This window comes from Rhamphochromis longiceps, linkage group LG14 (assembly GCF_057381845.1).
Source record: "Rhamphochromis longiceps isolate RC_006_pf linkage group LG14, R_longiceps_female_GT1.1, whole genome shotgun sequence".
Lineage (NCBI taxonomy): Eukaryota > Metazoa > Chordata > Actinopteri > Cichliformes > Cichlidae > Rhamphochromis > Rhamphochromis longiceps.
In genome coordinates, this window is record NC_140570.1 from 40053695 (window position 1) to 40075978 (window position 22284).

At 45.7% G+C, this 22284-nt stretch overlaps 1 protein-coding gene across 2 annotated transcripts in view; it reads left to right on the forward strand.

The window, feature by feature from the left end:
- The window catches only part of timm50 (translocase of inner mitochondrial membrane 50 homolog (S. cerevisiae)), a 29230-nt gene that overhangs the window by 3790 nt on the left and 3156 nt on the right, over positions 1 to 22284 (forward strand). For both annotated transcript variants that reach the window (XM_085379309.1, XM_085379308.1), the window contains exons 3-8: positions 1619 to 1650; positions 7130 to 7151; positions 13421 to 13479; positions 13668 to 13787; positions 15360 to 15464; positions 15675 to 15773. In XM_085379309.1, coding sequence (XP_085235435.1) covers positions 1619 to 1650; positions 7130 to 7151; positions 13421 to 13479; positions 13668 to 13787; positions 15360 to 15464; positions 15675 to 15773 — 437 coding nt within the window. The remainder of the gene's footprint in view (positions 1 to 1618; positions 1651 to 7129; positions 7152 to 13420; positions 13480 to 13667; positions 13788 to 15359; positions 15465 to 15674; positions 15774 to 22284) is intronic.

Genomic DNA, 22284 nt, shown 5'->3' on the forward strand with positions numbered 1-22284 from the left:
TTGAAGTTCGTTCCTCCTGGAGATTTTCCACCTTTTCCACTTTGACTTTCTCCTTTAGTTGTGAAATATTTGTGCTGCACTGTGAGAATGCCAGAAGAGATTTTATGGTACATCTTTTCTGTGGCTCATACCTGGAGATGTTCAGGATTATAACCTGCTGTTTCTCCTGTGTTTCTTTGTGCTTTGTAGCTTTCGGCTCAGGGCGGCTGCACCAAAGGTTTAAATGAACATAAATATGTAAAGACTGTGATTGGTTCGTTGAAAGGAGGTTATTACAGTGATCAGACTCGTGTAAGAGCTGCTGAGTTAATAATAATAATCAGCATCATAGTTAGTGCTGTGTGTGATGCCATCACAGCACTTTAACACCTGCACCTCGGTCACTCCAGCTGCTCGTGCAAGTCATTTTTCTGGTTGTGGTAACCTGGTGCAGTGTGCAGGTTAGCACTGTGCTGAAGCCACGACTGTAACGACGTGTCTGTACAGAAGCTCAGAGATACGGCGGGAGACAGTTTGAAAACTTCTGGTTCTGACTTGTTCTCTTCCTGTGTCGGGGCTGAGGTGGCGCTGTGTGATATTACCAGCAGCACGTGAAGCCACCACAGCCTCTGACGGTGTGCTAGCACCTGAGGGCCCAGGCCTCACTGCAGTCTTGACTCAGAAACGACCTCGGTGTCGGTGCAGACAAAGGAGAAGACGCAGCTGAAACAGGAAACACCGATACCGCTGAGTTTCATCTTTTCAGGCTTACAGAAATCAGAGAGCCCAAACCACAGCTGCTCGCTTCTGATGAGTATAAACCTGACCTTTAACCTGCAGGGCACCTACCTGGAAATGTAATAAATGAAGCTTTTAAATGTGTGTAACAGCGACTGCACGGTGTAGTGGTTTAACCATTTCTAACAAGCGAACATCCTGGGAGGAGATGAGATGTTGCTGTTGGTGCTTGTTGGTTATTGGATGGTTTGGTTGTTTTTTTTCGTCTCTCATTTATTTTTAAAACATGGGAAAATGTTTTTGCTCGACCACAACCAGTGATGTCTGTTTACTCACGCGTGTTTTCAAATATTGATTTCTCTGTGTTTGCTAATATTTCTGCTGGAAGGTTCAAGCATTATTGTGAAGTGTGCGTGTCACCTGCCTCAAATCTAGTAAATAACCTGAACAGGTGATACACTGTGGGTTCTCTCCAGTTACTCCGGCTTCCTCCCACAGTCCAAACACATGCAGTTAGTGGGGACAGGTTAACTGGTAACTCTAAAGCAGGGGTCCCCAATCCCAGTCCACAAGGGCCGGTGTCCTGCAGGTTTTAGATCTCACCCTGGGTCAGCACACCTGAATCACATGATTAGTTCATTACCAGGCCTCTGGAGAACTTCAGGACATGTTGAGGAGGTCGTTTAGCCGTTTAAATCAGCTGTGATGGATCAAGGACACGTCTAAAACCTGCAGGGACACCGGCCCTTGTGGACTGGGATTGGGGACCCCTGCTCTAAAGTGCCCATAGGTGTGAATGGTTGTCTGCGTGTTAGCCCTGTGACAGACTGGTGACCTGTCCAGGATAAGTGGAAGAGAATGGAGGGAGGCAATAAACTGTTTTATTTTTCTTCTTTTTTAGGCACAAATTCGGTGGATGAACAAGGAAACACGGTAAGTTTTGCTGTCTCACACACACACACACACACACACACACACACACACATGTGGTCGTGCTCATGCTTTAAGGCGACGGTGTTTGATTGTGAAGTCACCTGTTCAGATTCAAATCAGGCATCTGTCGCGTGAGGAGCACACTTAACAGCTCGCTGCGTGATGGAGGGGTGAGAGGTGTCGCTGTGGGAGAGGAAGCAGCACACTTATCTCACCTTTTGTCCGCTTTCATACTGTAACAGGATTGAGCAGGACAACGACCTGCACTTCCAGCCAGACGGTGATCCAGATGTTCAGCAGGCTGCGAGAGCAGCATCAGCGTTTTAAACATGCGCAGCTCCAGCCCTCGCCTTCAGATTATACATGTTTGTGTTCAGATAACCAGCCTTTCCAGTGCAGAAGCTTTGCTTTGTTTCGGTAATAAGATCGTCCCCTCGCTCTTACTTTGCTCAGCTCAGTTGCTGCTAACCAGCTGAAAGGCAAGCCAGATGTGTTTCTGTGGTGAACTGATACAGGGCAGTGTTTACTGATGGAAACAGATGTTTATTAGCATCTGGAGACATCAGCAGTGTCTGTGTGTGACAGATCTGAGCTGATGGTGATTTTGAAAGTAATAACAGCTGAAGACTTGGATCAAGCTGTCAGATTAGAGGGGGTGGTGGGGGTTGGCTTGAGCTTTGCGGTTTCCTTTGATGCTGGTCTTTGGGGACAGGATCTTTGTTGGAGGCGTTAATGGCCACTTCAAAGGGCACACTTCAGTCTCATTAGGATCCTTTTGTTGGTGACAAAGAGGTGAGCGTGTCGTTTGCTCGGTGTGTATTTGAAGCTCGGGAACAGAAGAGCCGGCCGCGGACATCAGCGTCGGAGAAAAGGACCCCAGACTGAAGCCTGCAGTAACTTCAGTCGTTTGTCTTCAGTTGACTCATAAACTTGCTCTGCACTTCATTACTGCACACTTACAGCTTTCTAAAGTGTCCTTTTACAGACAGATGTGCTCAAGCTGAATTTAAATGAAAAGCAAACAGATGGGGGGGGGGGTGTTCTGGTGCAAAGCTGGGTCGTCTACCTCGGGACGTCTGAGACAGCTCGGTGCAGAGAGTGATGGACACCTGAAGCACAGGCGTCGTGCTTTATCTCCGTGTGAATCATCCACCTCAGGATCAGCTACGATCCAAACTGGAAGGGAGGAAACTGGTGTGTTTCATTCTTTTACCCTGATTATGTATTTTACCATATTAGAAATCGTACATTTAGTAATTCAGAATCTGATCTGCCTGACCGTGCAAGCTTTAACTGACAGGAAGTGAATCGACCGTCTGCTCAGGTAGGATAGTTTCAGTTTGAGGCCGGCTGTGATGAGATGAGGTGTGGATGTGGGAAGGATGAGCTCGCTTTGTCCCGGCACGAGAGGATTTCTCTCTTCAAAGGGCACACTTATCTCACCTGACTTCCTGTCAGGAGCTCCAATCAGACGGCACACTTCTCATGTTGCCGTGACGCCCGTCTTCTGCAGTGTGTCTGCGCTAACACTTACCAACTCCTCATCCTCAAACTGTCGTCTTCAGGGCATTTAACGGCAGCGTGTGCCGGCGCTCGGAGAGGTGTTTATGCAGGAAACACTTCCCAGAAAGAGAGAGAGTGTGTGTGTGTGTGTGTGTGTGTGTGTGTGTGTGTGTGTGTGTGTGTGTGTGTGTCTGTCAGCTGCTCTTTAGTCATAAAGTTTTAATTATTTTCCACAGTTTTAAGTTTGATCTCCCTGCTGTTTGAAACCACAGGTGTGATTCGTCTCGATGTCACATTTCTAGAAACGTAATGAAATGAAACGATCACTTCGCTGTTTAGACGTTTTTAAGTTTGGTAGGCGACGTAGGAGAGTGAAATTAATACTGAAGGTGTGGGGGGGGGGGAATATCTACTGAAAATCTCAGACAGGTTTGAATCTCAGTGATGTCGAGGTCAAAGGTCAAGTGTTCTGAAAATCTTGTGAATGCTGTAACTCGAGAAGAAAGTCACCGAGGACTTTTGAGTGAGCAGTGTCTGTGAGGAGGCTGAGGGGCGTCATCAGTATCTTTGTCTGCTGAAACCGACCGGACTGTCAAAAGGAAACGATTAAAACTTTGGGATGGACGTTCAGGTTGGAATTTATTGCCGATCGGCTAAGCCTTTCACCGGTCGTTGCCAATAATGCTGGTTGAAGCTGAGAGAAGCGGTCGGTGGTGAAACGAGCAACAGGGCTGTTTATGTTATTAAATATTTCCGTCCTGGAAGCACATGTTCGCCAAACGTTTTCAGCAATCCAACGGATGATCCTTTTCCACAGTATGATGCGACATCATTTCCTTTGACAGATATTTAGATACAGCCAGCGTGCACTGTGTCCACCTGAGCTGTCCATTTAACCCTTTCATGGTGGTCACTACAGTGGACAGCCAGTGTTGGTGCACAAAAAGATTCTTATTTAAATTAAAATGTAAATTTCTCTAACCTCTTAGAAGTTCAAAAATCTTTTTTTCATGCCTAAAGATGAATAAAAAAATACGTAAGAAAAAAGTCCTGATTGAGGTTGTCATGATTGATGCATGACAGGGTTAATTTTCAACCATTCAAACATTGCTCCGCCCATCAAAAAGTCACCTGCGCGAATATATCGCCTATCATCATTTATTGGACTGATGAATATCTGCTGGAAAATTTTAGATATCGCCCAACTTTACCATGAAACCCAGCACAAAGCGCCCTGGTGGTGCTCGGGGGCGTTAGTGCACATGGCAGGAGTAACATGGAGGCCCCGTTAATGTGTGAGAATATTTGTGAGAGTAAATCTGTGAAAGTGCATCTAAAATACTCTTAAACCAGAGCGTTGGCTGTTTAAGCAGCGTGGGGAAACCTGCTGCTGACCGCGGCTCACGCTGACACGCACAGGTTTGTTTTTAGGGTTTTTGTGGACGTCCTTGTGGTTTGTCTGCATGCAAGGTCTCACACGTGAGCGGACCTGTGGGAACCCTCTGCTGTTATTTAACACTGTGGTCAGTATGATGTAAATGTTCTAAAATCAGCGCCGCGAGGACACGGGAACCGCAGGCCGGCCTCTTTTCCGTGCTGCGCCGTAAGGACCGCTCTCTCACATTAAAGCCTCCGGCTGTATCCTGTCGAGCCAGCAGGCGGGCCGGACCGCTTCAAAGCCGAGGCACACTTCTCACGCCTTCCTGCTAGCCTGCCCCCCTCGTGAGGTCACACGACCTGGCTGTCAGGAGGAGAAACCCTTCAGACGACACACTGTGAACAGATTTACACGTTACGGTCGGCTCGGCGGCCGTCGGGGTAAAAATCCAATGAAGCACAAATGAATTAAGAGCAGCAAACAGCCGCCTGCTGGAGCTCTCAGACAGCTTTGGGAGAAGTGGTGAGCACCGAGGCTTCTTCCAGGAACAGCTCCCGGTGTCCCTGAAGAACAAGCTGTTGGCCTGTTACAGGGTTTGGCACGCTGTAAGTCATGCAGGCGAAATGATAACCTTTGACTTCATAATGACTTTATCATAACTACAAAATGTAAAGTCTTTACATACTCAAGGAATCATGAGGTCGTCAGTTATATCAGATATAAATGTTATGAGAGGTTCTCATCATTAGGACGATGTTGGTGTTTTTCAGAAGCACAACATTCTGCTCTGCAGCGAGGGAAGCTCTGCGCCGCTGGACGTAACTTCGTAGCTGGTGTAGTCTGTGTGTGGAGGGGTGACACGGTCAGTGCATGTGTGAGGGCAGCGTGGTTTTGGCCATAAATGACAACAAACAAAAATCCACGAGCCCAGACTTGATGACACTCGTTTGATTTGTGGGCATAAAGTTTGAGCCGGCGTGTGTGAACAAACGAGGCACCGCTGGGATAAACGGGCCGATCTCAGTTTTCTAAGGATGAAACGTTTGTACAAAGAAAAATAGTTCTGATGTTTCAGACACGTGAGCTCCACCGCCGAAAACGACTTCCTGTTCTAGTCGTGCAGGTTCCTGCACAGCCAGGTTGGCCTGTTAAACAAACTAGAGCAGTGAAATGCTTTGCTTTTATTGGATGTCTGTGTGGAGTTGTGTGTGTTTGAGGGCTCTCTGTTGCCAGCGCGACACGTTTAAATGATGAATCCCGTCCGGCCGGTGGTCTCCGTTTGCCAGCTCAGGTTCTGGGATGTTTTTGTACTTTCTGTCCTCGACACGTCGAGTTTGGGGAGTGTGGGAACCCGTCCCGCTCTCCCAGGCTGCTCTGCAGTCGCACCGAGGTGTCGATGAGGGTTTAACGGCCTCTTCCTCGCCTCTGCACTGACATCACTTCACCCCCGCACGAGAGCATCTGCACGCCTCTAATTAGCCATTTTCTCCACTCTGTAAAAAGAAAAGAGCTTCACCAGAGGAGGTTCATGCACATCCACCCTTTTCCCACAGGTCTGCCCATCAGAATTACATTAAAATCATTAAAGAGTCGAATTAAAATAATAAAGTGCATTTCTAGCATCAGCTGGTAGGAATCTTGGAAATCTGTTTGAATATCAGGATTATTCCCAGGAAAACAGAAAAAGCTCTTAATATAAATAAAATCAGACGTTTAATTGTTATTTCATTTTTTTTCTTTATTCACTGATTAAACCTTGAAGGTGAGGACGGTTATTTATTTGCCATCCCTGGAAAATCTTTCAAAGGTGGATACAAGTCGGAGATTTTATTGTCTCATACAGATCAGTAATAAATTGCCATGAAGAGCCCACACTGTCATTCTTTTTTTACTTTGCAGTAAAGTTTCGTGTCTCTAATCCCAGAGTGTTTATTTCCAGAATAAACTCCTAAAAGTCTTAAAGTGAGCAAAGTCCAACGGAGTCAGTGACGCGTACCTGTGGTCCAGTGTAGTAACTGCAGTGTCGCTGCATGTCCACCAGGGGGAGGGCTTCATCACAGATCCGACTTCAGATCTCTCTTCATCATCTTATCTTCTGTCTCTAAAAAGATTTTCTTCGTCCTTCTTAAAAGTTCAATTTCAAATTGAACTTTTAAAAACAAATCTTTGTGTAGTTTTTACGCCCAGAAAAAGTCATGAAGCTGTAGATGAATCATAGAAGTCATATAATGTAATTATACATTATACCTGTGATACTTGAGTTTTTTTATTTATTTTTACCTCTGTTTTATTTTGTCCCGATAAATAAATGCATTTTATTGTATTTTATTCAGACTTTATTGAGCTTTTTGCTGTTTTGTTTATAAGTAAATCTCATTTGAATCCTGTTAGCTAATAATCAGCTGATCAGTACCTGTCTGACCTGAGGTCTGTGTCATGAACAGAAAATAAAAATTATTTTCTGCAGTGTATCAGCACACGTGTAAGTAAGCAGACCGATGTGGAGCTGCATGTTTACGCTGCCCTCACAGCTCTGATGAGCAGACGTGATTGATGAGAGCAGATTTGTAACCACCTCCTTTCTGCTCCTCCTCACAGATTCCAGACGAGTTCGACAAAGGTGAGTGTAAACCTTTTCTTTTTTTTCTCAGCTCGAGCTCACATTTAAACTGATCTTAAACTGTGTTTACTGCTCACAGCTGAGGCGCTCTCTGCTTGTGTGAATGATTGATCACTCGGTGCCAACTGTTCTCACTCTGTGTGTTTGCTCCAGTCATCCATATGCCCCATCATTCACCCCGCCCACCCCTGAGCTGCCTGTCAGCACAAATGCACACGTTTCCATCCAGCGAGACAGACTACAGCTCATCGCCTCCGTTAACCCGCTGCCTCTTAACAAGATGACAGAATAATGGGAGTAGTGCTAAAAATACACGTGGAGACCATTGGCATGCTGAAGGTGTGGAAAGCTGCGTTCATTAGCTGAGGTGCAGTTCTGTGCAGCAGTAGGTTTGCATACGTACAGATGACCAGTAGCAGGCTGGACCACCTTTAGCTTTTAGAAGTGGCCGTGCGTGGTCACAGTAACGGGCTGCAGGGTTTAAATAACTGACGGGGGCGGGGTGTGGTCCTCTGCTGATGTAGCTCATCTGCTCAATCCGAGATGCTCGTCTGCACACCTCTTCATGCACGTCAGTCATTATTGGTTTGATTTTATTGCTGAGTCGTGCAGAAAACTACATGCTCCGCCCAAACAGGTTCACAAGATGTTTATAAAACTGAAGCAGCAGCTTAATTTACAGATGAAGTAATAAAGAAATAATCTCTCCTGACGTGTTTTCCAAGCTTTAGAAACAAAGATGACAAAGTTCATCTTACGATTAATATCTATAAAAGATTGAACGGCTTCCATGTGTGGCTCATGTAAATTCAATAAGTGAATGGAGAGTGAATCCCAGAGCTGCATCATTTCTACATGCAGGAGGAAGAACATGATGTAAACAGAGTAAATCTTCATTCTTCTGGCCTTTCTGCTCCTCACATTGATCTGCTCTCTTTCTTAAAAAGCTATTCTGATTGCTTATTAAACCTAATAATCAGATGGTCAATATCTCTTCCTCCCGGGGGTCCAATCTGCCTCCTCTCCTCCTCCTCTCCTCCAGTCCTCCCTTTCCAGCCTAAATCGCTCCCTGAGGTCCACTTTGTCCTCATCTGGCTGCAAACCTCCGTCTCTCCTCCCTCTGTGGGTGACGCCTTCGCCCCCTCTCTGCCTGTCCGTCTCCATCTGCGGTCGGCAGCTCGCGATGCCGAGGCTGGAACCGGTCGGGACAGACGGGAGAGAGGGAGGATGTGTGGATTGATCGATTGATTGATGAACAGAAGGACGAGGTTGGACTGAAGCTCAGGGACACTGAGTATTGATGAGTGGATTAGATCCGGGCTGATGTGACGCTCACAGCTGTCCACCACACACTCATTTACAGTGTGGACAGCTCCCCACGTCACAGTTTTATCCTCTTAAACCAACAGTTTGACTCTTAAACTGTTTTTATACACAAAACTTTGCTTTTAATTCAAGTTTCTGTGCAGAATAGAAAGTTTTGTAGAGGTAATAATCATTTTCCCTCCGTGTCCTCGGAATAGTGTGTCAGACATGAGAAAAGAGTTTAACGTCTCTACATAAAGCTGTTAATCTGCACGATTAAAGCACAAATCATTGTCAGATTTATATTCGATATTTTATCTATAGTGGAAAAAAATAACTAAACTTTTAAATTGGAAGTTGTCCGTTTTATTCAAACAGGAAAATTCAAACCTTTTACAAGAGTGAACGACAGCATTAGCCGCACAGATGCATCTAAATCCACATCCATACACCAAAGCAAGAACAAAGTGAAACAGAAGTCTGCAGGCTTCAAAGCTCAGTCGGCTTCAGTTTCAGCGCCGCCGTCGCCGCGTGAAACGAACCCGCGGCAGATGGAAGCGGACAAAAACTGATCTGCGTCACGTTTAGCTGTGCACGCAGAAGGACTTTATTGCTGTTTTAATTAATACTGACTGTAAGGAGAAAACGGCTCGTTGGTGTTTGCAGCCGGTTTGCTTCAGGAGTAGAAATCGCTGCTGGCGCTCTCTGACAGCAGACCATCAGTTATGACGAACACTGAAGATGCTGAAGAAGAGCCGACCTTCATCATTAGTTCTCACATGCGGTCTGAGGGGCTGTAAATGTATTCACAGCGAGGAGAAGAAGAAATGTCAGAATGGTGATGAGTGGTGGATTCATGCACATCATGACCTGCGGGACCTTAGGAACCAGGGGCAAATGATCCCTGATTAGCTTAGGGAGCAACCTAAAAGTTCACCACCCCTCAGGGAGACGCGCCTCCACATCTTTCATCCTCCTCACTCCTCTTTTATATTCTACCTTCCTCCTCCTCCTCCTCCTCAGGGAGCGGCAGAAGGTGAGTGAGGCGATGGATGTGCGAATGGGACTTCTGGGACACATTTGGCTGCAGAATCTGTTCGCGTGCCAAGTGACGGCATTTGTGTCTGTGATGCTGAGGAGCGTCGGATACCATAGCAACCAGCATGTGACACGCCTCGCACACACAATGCAAAGTTTTACCTTCAGAGCGACAGACTAGACTTGGAGATGGTGGAAAGGGGGAAATCTCACGTCCTGCCACCTGTCCCACACTCTGATATGAGCCTTCAACATTTACCCAGAATGCACTTCATATTCACATTGCTTCATATCGTGACACTGTGAGTGGGCAGCTCTTTGAGCCCTAAAAATGTCCCCTGGATGTCTGCTGTTCATACGTTGGTGGATCTGTGCGCTCAAAGCCTAAAAACCGTGTTTCTGTCCACGCCGAGCCCTCCGTGGTGTTTGAACCTGACACGTTCGTACTGCGTCCTGCTGCCGAAGCATTAATAACCCCTCGCAGTCAGCCCGGGGGCCTCGTATGAACACATTGAAGAGGCCACAGCGTGCCGTCGTTTGTCACCCGGAGAGAAAGCAAACGATTGATATCTGAGGAAGAGGAGGTGGCGTTGTGCAGCAGATGCCCGTCCTCACTGTGGCTTTTGTTTAAGGCCAGAGACCTCCATCTCTCCACACACCTCCCTCTTTAACTCTTTCTTCATCCCCTTACTCCTCTATCCCTCTCTTTGTCGCCTTCATCATACCTCCTCCTCCCCCACCTTTTTATTTCAGAAACAGTAAAAACTTACTGAGCTTCTCTGCTCTTAACACTCAGATTCAGATTGTTTTCTCTTCTCTTGGATCTTTGTGAGGTCATAGAGACAGGGTCATCTAAGGTGGTGCTAAAACAGCTTGTTTCAGAGCTGGAAACAGTAGAATAGGCCGTGTTTGGAGTGTGTTGCATGTTTCCACCTCATAAACGAAAGAAAAGTCAAGAAAGGGAAAATATTCTCGTTTAGGAAGCGAAACCAGTCTTTGGTGTGTCTTTGGCTGCATTTTGACAACTGAAACAAATTCCAGTGTAATCCAGTAAAATGTGGTTAACATCCTGGTGTTGCCTCGAACACCACCTTCCTCCTCTCAGTCGTAGAAACTGTCAGAAAGACAGATTCCTCCCCCATCACCACCTCCATCACCTCTCCTCTGCTCCATTAACATGATAAAAGCCCAGATTAATCCCCCTCCCCTCTGTGGAGGATATCCCCGCACACTGGCGTCCTAGATTTCTCTCTCTCACACACACACACACACACACACACACACACACACACACTTTTCCTGGTGTGTTTGGTGGGGCTCCCAGGGGACAGGTTACTCAGCAGCCACGCTTTACACCCCACGCTGCCTGCACGCGTAAACATCCTCTTCTTCAGCCTCGAGGATATTATCGCTCCTCTTTTATTTCATTACTCTCACACCATCTGTTTGCTAGCACCCCACAGCCTGTATGTAAAAGATGGACATACCTTCTCTGACATCACACACTACTTTCCCCCGTGTGTAATCTAGCTGTTGTCACAAATAATCTGAACACTCGTGTTTCTGCAGATGCTCATGCAGAGCAGGAAAAACCTCACTGGAGGTTTTATCTTTCCTTTCAGGTCATTGTGTGTCTTAGAGTTTGTTGTCTGTCTCTTTGTGGCCATTTCATGGTTTTGATTTTTGTTCTGTTATTTCTGGGCTTCTTAGGATCTTAATGCAGGTGTTTTGGTCTCATTTTCTGGTTATTTTGTCTGGACTTTTTTCTCGATTTTGTGGATATTTCTGGATATTTGTTGGCATTTTGTCTTTTTTTTTTTTTTTTTTATGTCTGTAAATGTCATGCGTATATGAGTATACATCGAAACAGAAACCAGATTTAAATGTGGTCAGTCTCCCCTGCATGGTCATCTCCTTGTTTACTTCTGGACATCTTTAACTGAACTTTATTTATATAGCGCCAAATCACAACAACAGTCAACTCAAGGTCTTTATATTGTAAGGTCGACCCTACAATAACACATACAGAGAAAAACCCAACAATCATATGACCCCCTATGAGCAGCACTTTGGCGACAGTGGGAAGGAAAAACTCCCTTTTAACAGGAAGAAACCTCCAACAGAACCAGGCTCAGGGAGGGGCGGGGCCATCTGGATACAGTTACAGTATTTTATTATTTGGATAAAAGCAAACATTGAAGAATTACCAACATATACACAGACAACAGTACAGGGGATCTAACCAGAACAAACTGAGCTAGCGTGATGTTTAAAATGAAGCTCCGATGGAAGAAGGAAGTCTTTTCCAAAGTGATCCAACCTCAAAATGTGGATATAAAAGGACGTGGTGGATTAGATGGTCGGCGAGGCAGGAATAAGATCAGAGGAGATCTGAGATATAAGCAGGAGCCATGTAGGGTGTTGCACATTATTTATAAATGTTCAAATAAATACCAGATTTCACTGGAAGCCAATTAAGGAAGCAAGAATATGAGAGACGGCCCAGCTGTGTGGTCCAAACAGTGAAAAGTCAGCTCTAATATAAATGTGATTGGCTTGTAGGGAAACGTCAGCCTCTCTGCTGCTGTCAGGACCTGAATGCTGAAATTAGGCTGTAAACACCTTTATTTCTGCTGTAAAGTTTTAATGAGGACTGGCTCACTGCTGGAGCTCGAGCGGAGTGATCCAGGTCTCCACAGGGTCTTTTATTTTGAAAACTGCCTGCTCTAAGCTTGCTTTGTTTGCCTTCCCGTCCTCGTTTAAAAGATCTGCTGTTCTTGTTAATGACACAAAGCAGAGCGGTGCCGTGGGAATGAAGACCTCGTCTTCACAGGCTGAGTGGAACACGATAAGGAATCTGAGCTCCATCTTTGCTGTCCGTGTTTTGATGGATGGATGCTTGACCTTCTAATTTGGAGTCATGCACTCTCTCCTTTGCTCTGCCCCTCTCTAATTATTAACCATATATACATGTACATATTTCCACACAGTGTGTGTCCACCTCCTCAGCGTGTCATCACATCAGGCAGATGGCTCCCTCGCTTCCTGCAATGAACTCTGGGGGACTGAGTCCCTCGGGAACACAGCGTGCGTCTCTCAGTGCTTGTGTTTAGAGGGAGATGAAGGATAGAGGTGTGCAGTAATGAGCCCACCACCCCATGGGAAATGGAGTCATTGTTATTTAGTAGTCATTAGCACGAAGACTCGGCATCGTCTCCCCGATCACCACGCTGATAAAAACCAGTCAGCTCAGCTTTGGGTTTTATTCTGACCAATCAGATCTCCTCCTGCTACTCCAGTATTTGTTAAAGCTAAAAGTGAATTTAAAAATTGCCAAATTAATACAAGTATATACATAATAATCACATTCAATGCCATCTCACAGAAATGTATGAAGAAGATCATGGATGCTGTGTGTTTTGCTGTTATTTACCAGGGTTCCCGTGGGAACCTCGATAAATAAAAATGAGAAAAAGATGAAAATAAAAAGATCTTAAAATGTCTCATTTCCCCCAAAATTACTGCTGGTTTGTTCAAAACTGGTAGAAGGGAATCGCAGCCAACAGAATAGATCTTCCCCTCCGTATTCAATGGTCGTTTGCTTTTTGAGGAGATGACTTGAACGTGATGTTTGCCGAGCTGTCGGAGACCTGCGGCTTCAGCGTCGGCTTGGCTTGGCTGGAAGTCCAGCTCCACGCGCACTCGCTGAGATCTTATCAGCTGTTTGCGTCCCCTCAGGGAATTGTAGTTTTCAGAAGCCATTAGAACTACAGCTGTGCTCACTTTCGGTAATCTGTCGGCTTTAAATGGGCTCTAAGCAGCTAACAGAGGAGTCCCGCCTCCTCTTTGATCATCTCCTGCACCGTCAGCCTCCGTCTCACAGTCAATTCACTTATGTAACTGAGCACTTTTCCCTTTTCTTTCAGACCCTCCGGTCATCCAACAGTTACGAAGAACCTACAAATACTTTAAGGACTACAGACAGGTGAGTCCAGTCAGCGTCGGTGCATGGAAACATCCAGAACTAACTTTCATGAGAGTCAAACAATTAAGATCTGATTAAAGTGTAGACCCAGCTTTAGGGCAGCCAGTTGAACTATTGCATTACCTGTTTCGGACTTTTAGAGGCTCTCTGTGACCTCGTCTTTGTTTGTCTCTCGTTGATGATGTCAGATGATCATCGAGCCCACGAGCCCGAAGCTGCTCCCCGACCCTCTGAAGGAGCCGTACTACCAGCCTCCTTACACGCTGGTGCTGGAGCTCACAGACGTCCTGCTGCACCCGGAGTGGTCGGTACGTCTGCTTCTCCGAGAGCTTTACAGCCTTTGTCGATTATAAATGGTCCAATGAGAAGCTGGAGGGTAACACTGCAGCAATCCCACTGAAACTGAACGGAACTGAAAACTGTTAAAGTTAAATTAGTCAAGTTTTTCCAACTTCCTTCAGAACGTTATGAAGGTGAGGAATCAGCAGGCAGAAGAAGCATGCTCTGTCAGTGCTCTGTCAGCTCTGCAGAGGTGTGAACTCGGAGCAAAGCAACAGCGTGGTGTATTTGATCCTTTACAACCAGCCCCACAGATTATAATCTGTCAGTTACAGATACCCCTGATCCCAGCACCTTATCTGTATAAAGTAGACTTGGAGTCAAGACCACCTAAACCAATGGTACTGAGAGTAGCTGTAGATGATGTTTTCTGATGGGCCTTTGGAGGAAAACAGGAGGTGAGAAGCTGAGAGAGGCGTGTAAGACTGCAACTCTGGATCGTCACGTTTTGGAGGGTCTAATACATTTAGCCAGATTTCTAGAAAGGAGACCTGCTGCAGCCAAAACGGGATGGATGCTGTGTTATCCCTGTGACAGACCTGCGACCTGGCCAAGGTGTGCCCCGCCTCCCACCCTGAGACAGCTGGGATAGGCTCCTCCCCTGTGACCTTGAATTACATAAACGGAAGAGAATGGATATTAATTGTTTGGCCAAACAGTGTCTCAGGAGATGAACTCCATTAGTCGCCAACAAAGAAACCCGAGTTAGAGCTGTGGTACGTAGCTTCCTGCTTCCAGGGCTCCTCACCTGCTGTTTTTTAGAAAGCTGCTGCGAGCTTGTGTTTGGCCTCTTATTGTCCTTGTTTCCTGTCCTCGTTCCCTTAAACTTGAAACACACAAAGAGCTACAGTGAACTCCTCAAGACTGAATAATCCTGAAATGATCCTTTAACAAACAGGTTACAGTTCAGGAGAGACAGGTGGAGGATGTGCTGGAGGCGTGTCCACCACCTGTCCGCTCGTTCAGTGTCTGCTCCTTTTCACTCGTGTAAAACACGCCTCTTACCTGACAGGTGCGCAGCAGCCAACACCTGCCGCCGGTTAAAGCAGGCAAACACGTTCACCTGCTGGACCGTGTCAGCCTTCCTTCCTGTTACACACACACACACACACACACACACACACACACACACACACACACACACACACACAGGTGATAATGGGACAAAGCTTGTTTTATCTGTTTAACTGAAAGCAGCCTGAGTAACGAGGTCACGACCTCTGAGCGTGCCCAGACAGTGGCTGTCAGATCTCCTTCCTGCAGCTGTCGGTGCCTCACGCCTTCATACTTTTGCAAAACGATTCATGTAACCTTCATTAACGACTCTTTTCTGGTCTCGCAGACACTGTGTTGTGTTGTATTCTTAACAACATGTGATCGAACTTTATTATGATAAACAGAGAAACTCAGAAAGGGAAGCAAACTGCTCGCGTCCACCAAAGTGCAGGAAAAGCTGCAGGACTTTGTTCATGATGAGCAGCAGCTGGAAACCCTACGCTTCAATCCAGATGTGTTTAAACAGCTGCTCTTTCTCTCTGCAGTTGGCAACAGGTTGGCGCTTTAAGAAACGTCCGGGCATTGATTACCTGTTCCAGCAGGTGGCGCCGCTCTACGAGATCGTCGTCTTCACCGCAGAGACCGGCATGGTGAGTGTTTCAGCAGCTGCTCATAGAGACGGCTTACAGTTCCCTCTCCTGCTGTTCCCACACGGGCTGGCCCTCTTTAATGGGATCGTACCACTTTGAACTCACGTGGGGGGAGAGGAGCGTGTTTCTGTCTTATTTACTAATCTGAGGCGTGACGACACATTAAATCAGCTCTTTGCATCCATGCTTTGTGCTTCCTTTCGTGTGCAGACGGCGTATCCTCTGATCGACAGCATCGACCCTCAGGGTTTCGTCATGTACCGTCTCTTCAGAGATGCAACGCGTTACGTGGAGGGACATCATATCAAGGTAGGTGTGTGTGTGTGTGTGTGTGTGTGTGTGTGTGTGGTTGGTTACTGCTGAGGTGCTCGTCTGTGTGGTGTTATGTCAGCCTGACATGACAGAAATGTTGACTTAAAGGACACTAACATACATTTAAAGGTGTTTTTGACCAACAAACCTTTGCTCTTGAATAATCTCATGTTTCACATCAGTTTGAATCTGTGGCTCAAAAAATCCTAAATTTCTTTTACATTTTAATAATAAAAAGTTTTAGATTCAGTTAAAGAAGTGTTCAGCTTGTGTTGGATAACTTTATTCATGTGTTAAACGATCTTTAGTGCTGATTTCTGGATGGATGTTGTTACGGGTTCAGATATTGAGGGTGAGCACAAACACAACACTGGCCCAGAAGAGCTTCGGTCAAACAATGGTTTTAATGAACACACGCGTGGGGAGATGAACACTGCCCACCGACTGCATCGATCTCCAAATGGTGGAGCATTACTCAAACTCTTATAGCCACCATTGACCCCCACCTAGTCGTAAAAGCCTAATCATTCACTAACTCCTAGCGAGCCTGACTTATGGCCTTGGCTCCCTATTTCGTCTGCCTTTAACAACAGCAGGAGTGAAGCTCCCGTGGAATGTGCTCTGACTCCTCCGCTATCAGAAAAAGCAAAATCCTGACTCTGAAAACAGCATTTCTTATAACTCAGCAGTATAATGCATCATAAACAATATCATTCATTCACAATAAATCAGCAGTCTGATGTAATACCGATCAGTAATAGTTTCACCTTCTCTAATTCAGGAGAATAATGCAAACTAAACCTACATAATAATTTCACAATCATTAATCGGGGGCATAACGTGGCATAAGATAATATTATAATCTCACAATGTAAATTTTAAAACGAGACAGCGCCCCCTCTGTGAAGGGCGGGGCGTGGCGAGTTTAACTAAAATCATCCCAAAGCATCTCGTTCGCTTCTTAAGTCGACTGTTAACAGTGAAACACGTCCAACTAACATAGTCTTTGTTCATTTTGTCTTCCTTCATTAATTAAAACGCTGAGGTGTCCGTACTGTGTAGTTTATGGGTAGTTGACCGGTTCTTCTATAGAGGTGCTCTGCTCCAGGTGAGGTCAGGGTGCTGTGCTCGTTTAGTTTCTGATCCTTGTTACCTGCAGCAGTCAAACATGCACAACGATGCCTCCTGTCGTTGGCGTGTGTTATCATGTTATCAGTGTCGGGTAAACGCTGATAACATTTACATCTGCGATTTTCTATGCTGTGGTCTGCTGTCATGGTGGAGTGGCAGAGAGGGACGGGGGGAACTCAAACTGGTCAGGAGGGCCAGCTCTGTCCTGGACTGTCCGCTGAGGTCCATCGAGCAGGCTGGGGAGGATGTTGTCTAAGCTAACATCCATCACGGACATCACCTCCCACCCCTGCATGAGACTGAACACCGAGCAGCTCGTTCAGCAGTAGGAAGGAGGTCATTACAGCAGCTGTCAGACTCTGTGACGCAGCTTAACATGCTTTGGTCGTCTTACTCACCAGCTTGTTTGTTTACGGTACATTTCATACAAATCTCTGTACAATTTTCTCAATTTTTCTATACATATTCTGTACATTGTTACCTGTATATACAAACTTTGGTTGCTTATGTTTATAGGACCACCTTGTGTCTTCCTTTTATATTTTATTTTCCCGTGCTGTAAGAGCTCTGTAACCGAGATTTCTTATCCGTGGGATAATAAAGATGATTCTTTTCTAGGCGTGACGTGGGCCACGAGTTTGAGACCCCTGCTCTAAGACAGTAACAGACTGAACCAATTAAATAATACAGTATATTACAAAGTTAACAAATGGCTCAATTATAAATATACTGAAACGCATTTTCTAAACAAAATACAGAAAGAATCTGAGCAGATATATTTCAGATAAATCCAAGTGAAGCATGAAGTTTACAGTTAACAACATCTGTTCTATGCGCACAACAAAGAAGCATTCGTGCTGCTCCATTTTGTACCATTTGCAGTTTCTCCTCTGTTGCACCACCAGACCAAACTAATCGATAATCCACTACTACTGCCTGATCAGGTTTGGTGCCCAAACTTTTACTTTCCAGCTACTTCCAGAAGATGAAACCGTGAGCAGGAAGTTTAAGTTTCTAAACTCTGCTACAGCAGCTCGGCGGTGCTGCGTCACCCCCCCCCCCCCCCCCCCCGTCCTCTCTCCATGTTCGCCTTCTGCTGCACAAATTGATTTCTCCTCCCCTCGCTCCCCCTCTCAGGCCTCATTAACCTTCTGCTTCCTTTCTCCCCTCTTCCTCTTATGTCACCTCCCTTTCACCCTCCCTCACCCCACTTTCTTCGTCCTCCTCCTCCTTCTGTCTCCCTCCAACTGCCATCTCTGTGCATTAGAGAGCTGGGTGGAGGCTGGAAGGAGCTGGTTTAACCTACTTCCCAGAGCAAAGACACACTTTACCAGCTCATCTCCATAATGCCAAGACAGGCTGAATGCAACAGATGCTGAGAGAGAGTTAAAGTGCTGTATATGGCAACAAGAGAAAGTTATTAAGTCCCTGTGAAATTAAAACAGTTGTTTAATGATGCCTGTGGCTGTGCTTTTAGCAGCCGTGGACGAGTTTGATCCAAACCAACACCATCAGGCTTCAAACAGACATCACAGAGTCACAATCTGAAGTCTGTTTTCTTTTCTGTAACTGGACAAAACTTCAAAAAATGCATTTTGGCTAATTTTCCGGTTTTGGTTCCAGTTTTTTCCGAGTCCCTCAGATTTAGGGGAAATATTTAGCACCGATCAGTCTGTATGGATGCTCTTTCGTTTGTCAGTTGGATTGTGAGGTTTCTTCCTGTTAAAAGGGTTTTTTTTCTTCCCACTGTCGCCAAGTGCTTGCTCCACAGGGATCATCTGACTGTTTGGGTTCTCTTTGTATCATTAAGGATATTTACCTTACAGTAACGAGCACCTTGGCGGTGCGTGGTGCTTTTTAAATAAAACTTAAAAATGTAATTATATCTGTGCATCGTCTACATTAGTTATTATTTTAGCTTTTTTTTTCTTATTCCGCACCTAAAAATGAGCAAAGCTGCTCTGCATGGATGCTTGACCGCTGAGTTGGAAAAACAATGGTTGTCTTTTTATTTCACAGAGTCAGGCATACTGATCCTGTTCTACCAGCTGTTTTATTCTCCACTGTCTGATATTCCTTCAGGAATATTAAACTAACACCACAATGAGATAATTACCTCAGCGTTAACCCTTCCTCTGCCTATTGTTGGCTGGCCTGCATCCGAGCGTCGGCTGCTGGCCTGAAGTGGATCAGACGTCTTATTGTTTGTTGGCTGGATAAGAAACGCAACAGTTGGATTAACTTTGTTATTTTTAAATCATTCATTTTAAGCCTGATGTTTAGTTTATATATGCAAAACCCCAAATCAGGAGGTCTGCAGACACTAAAACACACTGAAGGGATCCCAACTCTTGTATTGGTTCACGTACATGTGCACGCTTCTCACTCTAAAAATGACCTTAATCTGTTATAACAAACTCAGAATACATTTAACATTAATATAAAGTACATTTCACTCATTAACTCAGACAATATCCCAATGAAACCACAAAGAGCTGCTCAGAGTAACATCTTTAAGCACAGAGTTAAATAATAAACTTAAGGCTTACTTTTTGAATTTCAAGGATATTTTATTGTTTCAGTAAATATTTAATCAGCCAGTCACATGTAGACTCAACAAGTTTTTCATTTTGTATGGAGTTGCCCAGCCTGAAACGAAATACTGTTTCTCACCAGCCTCTACAGTGCAATAAGCAATACAGTTAAAAAGAATAAATACAGTTTACAAAAGGCAGTAATGAACTGCAACAATAGTTATGGTTAAAGATGTAGAGCATATAACCACGCCCAGGAAGACCTGCTGAAGTTCAGACTGAGCACCAGAATGGGAAAGAAATGTGATTTTAGTGACTTTGAACATGGCACGGTGCAGAAACTGCTAATCTGCTGGGATTCTTCCACCAACCATCTGAGTTTACAGAAAACGGTCCAATTCGAAAATGTCCTATGAGCAGGAGTTCTCCGCGAGAAAATGACTTGTTGATACCAGAGGTCAGAGGAGAATGGACAGAGCGCTTCGAGCTGGGCTACAGCAGCAGAAGACCACAATGAGTGTCACTCCTGTCAGCTACGAACAGGAAAATGAGACGACGGCTCACACAGACTCACCAAAACTGGGCAGCAGAAGACTGGAAAGACAAACCTGGTCAGAATGTGGCTAAACATCATGAAAGCATGGATCCATCGTGCCTGTGTCACCAGTTCAGGCTGCTGGTGTGATGGTGTGGGGGTTATTTCCTTGGTGGACTTTTCTCTCCTCAGTACCAGCCGAGCATCGTTCAAACTCCACAGCCTGAGTGGCTGCAGAATAAATCACCACGTTACAAACTCAGATCATCAAACTGGTTTCTTGACCGTGACGTTCACTCAAACATCCACAGTCACTTAATCTTAATCAAATACCGTATTTTCACGACCATAAGGCGCACTGTGCTAAAAGGCGCAGTCTCAGTTATGTGTGCCCTTACTGTATTTAACACACACATAAGGAGCACTGGACCATAGGGCGCATACAAGTACCGTATGCGTATTTAAAAATAAAGCGGGAGCAAACCTGAATTCGGTACCTTACTCACATTTCTATTGCCGGTAATCGTCATCATCAACAACACACAAGCATACAAGTGTGCGTATTTAAAAATAAAGCAGGAGCAAAACAAAGTTTGGTACTCACGTTTTTATCATCAATCAAACCCATCGAAGTCCTCATCCTCTGTGTCTGAATTGAACAGCTGCGCTAAATCTCCATCAAACATGCCAGGTTCACTGTCTTCACCGTCAGAGTCACTTTCCGTGCCGTGCGGCTCCTCGGAAACGATGCCGGCTTTTGCGAAAGCTCGAACAACAGTGCCAGCAGACATGTTAGCCCAAGCATCTACAATCCATTGGCAAATTGTGGCATAACTCGCCCGGCGCTGCCTTCCACTCTTAGTGAAACTGTGGTCTCCATCGGTCATCCATCGCTCCCAGGCCGCTCGCAGCCTTACTTTGAACGGCCGGTTCACACCGATGTCCAGCGGTTGGAGTTCCTTTGTCAGGCCTCCCGGAATGACAGCAAGCTCACAGTTCCTTTGTTTCACTAGTTTTTTTCACATCGGCTGTGAGATGGGCACGCATAGAGTCACAGATCAACAGCGATGGTGATGCGTGGAAAAAACCACCTGGTCTCCTTACATACACCTCCCTCAGCCAGTCTTTCATCGTTTCCTCATCCATCCAGCCCTTTTCATTTGCCTTAATGATGATTTCTGCTGGAAACTTCTCTTTAGGCAAAGTCTTTCTCTTAAAAATCACCATAGGCGGCAGTTTCTGTCCATTAGCATGGCAGCCAAGCACAACAGTGAAAGAAGACTTTTCATACCCCGTTGTGCGTATCGCTACCGTGCTGGTCCCCTTCTTCTCCACAGTGTGACTCACCGGGATGTCAAAAGTGAGCGGGACCTCGTCCATGTTAGTGATGTGGCTGGGCTGGATGTTTTTGTCGCCGATGTGTTTGCTGCAGTAGGAGCGGAAGATGGCCAGCTTTTCCTTATAATCCGCTGGAAGTTGCTGCGCTACCGTAGTCCCGGTCCTGATGGAAAAATGGCACCGTTTCATAAAACGAAAGCACCAAGACGGACCTCCTTGGAAATGTTCAATGTTCATCTCTTCAGCTAGTGAAACTGCTTTTAGCCTAATGGTGACCGTCGAAACGCTTCTCCCGCTCGCTCTTTGCTCGATGATCCACCGCTCGAGTCTTTCCTCCAACTCGAGCCACCTCGCCTTATGTCCGCGGAAACTCAGCTGCGTTTTCTTGACCTGCCGGAGCTTGTTTTCCAGCTTCCTCCATTTGCGAACCATCGATTCGTTAATCTTAAATTCTCTCGCCGCTGCTCGATTTCCATGTTCCTCCGCGTAGCTGATGGCCTTCAGTTTAAACTGTGCTTCGTAAGCGTGTCTTTGCCATTTTCAGGGTTGTTAAAACAACGATGTCCTGCATAATGCACATACCTGTTCTTTTATACAGGTATGTGCGATTGTCCCGGTATATACGATCAACGCCCACACTTCACCCTTTAACGTTCTCATGGTGTTCTCTACTACTACTACTCTACTGTTTTGGTCTTTTTCAAGACCATGCAGTGGGCGGAGTCAGGCTCTGATATGATTGGGATAAGTAGAATCTTACTGTCAGCTTGCAGTACAGTACATAATACATTTACCTAAACTGTATTTGTGAGTGTGTGCAGCATTTCTTAGCACTTCACCGACTCTGTAAAAATGCTGCTGCCCAATTTGCTGAGAACATGAGCCGAGGGTCTCGCAGGAGGGAGTCACGCTGGTGTTCGTGAGCTTCTGTGACGGCAAAGTTTCCTCTGCTGGACGCTGCACAGCAGTA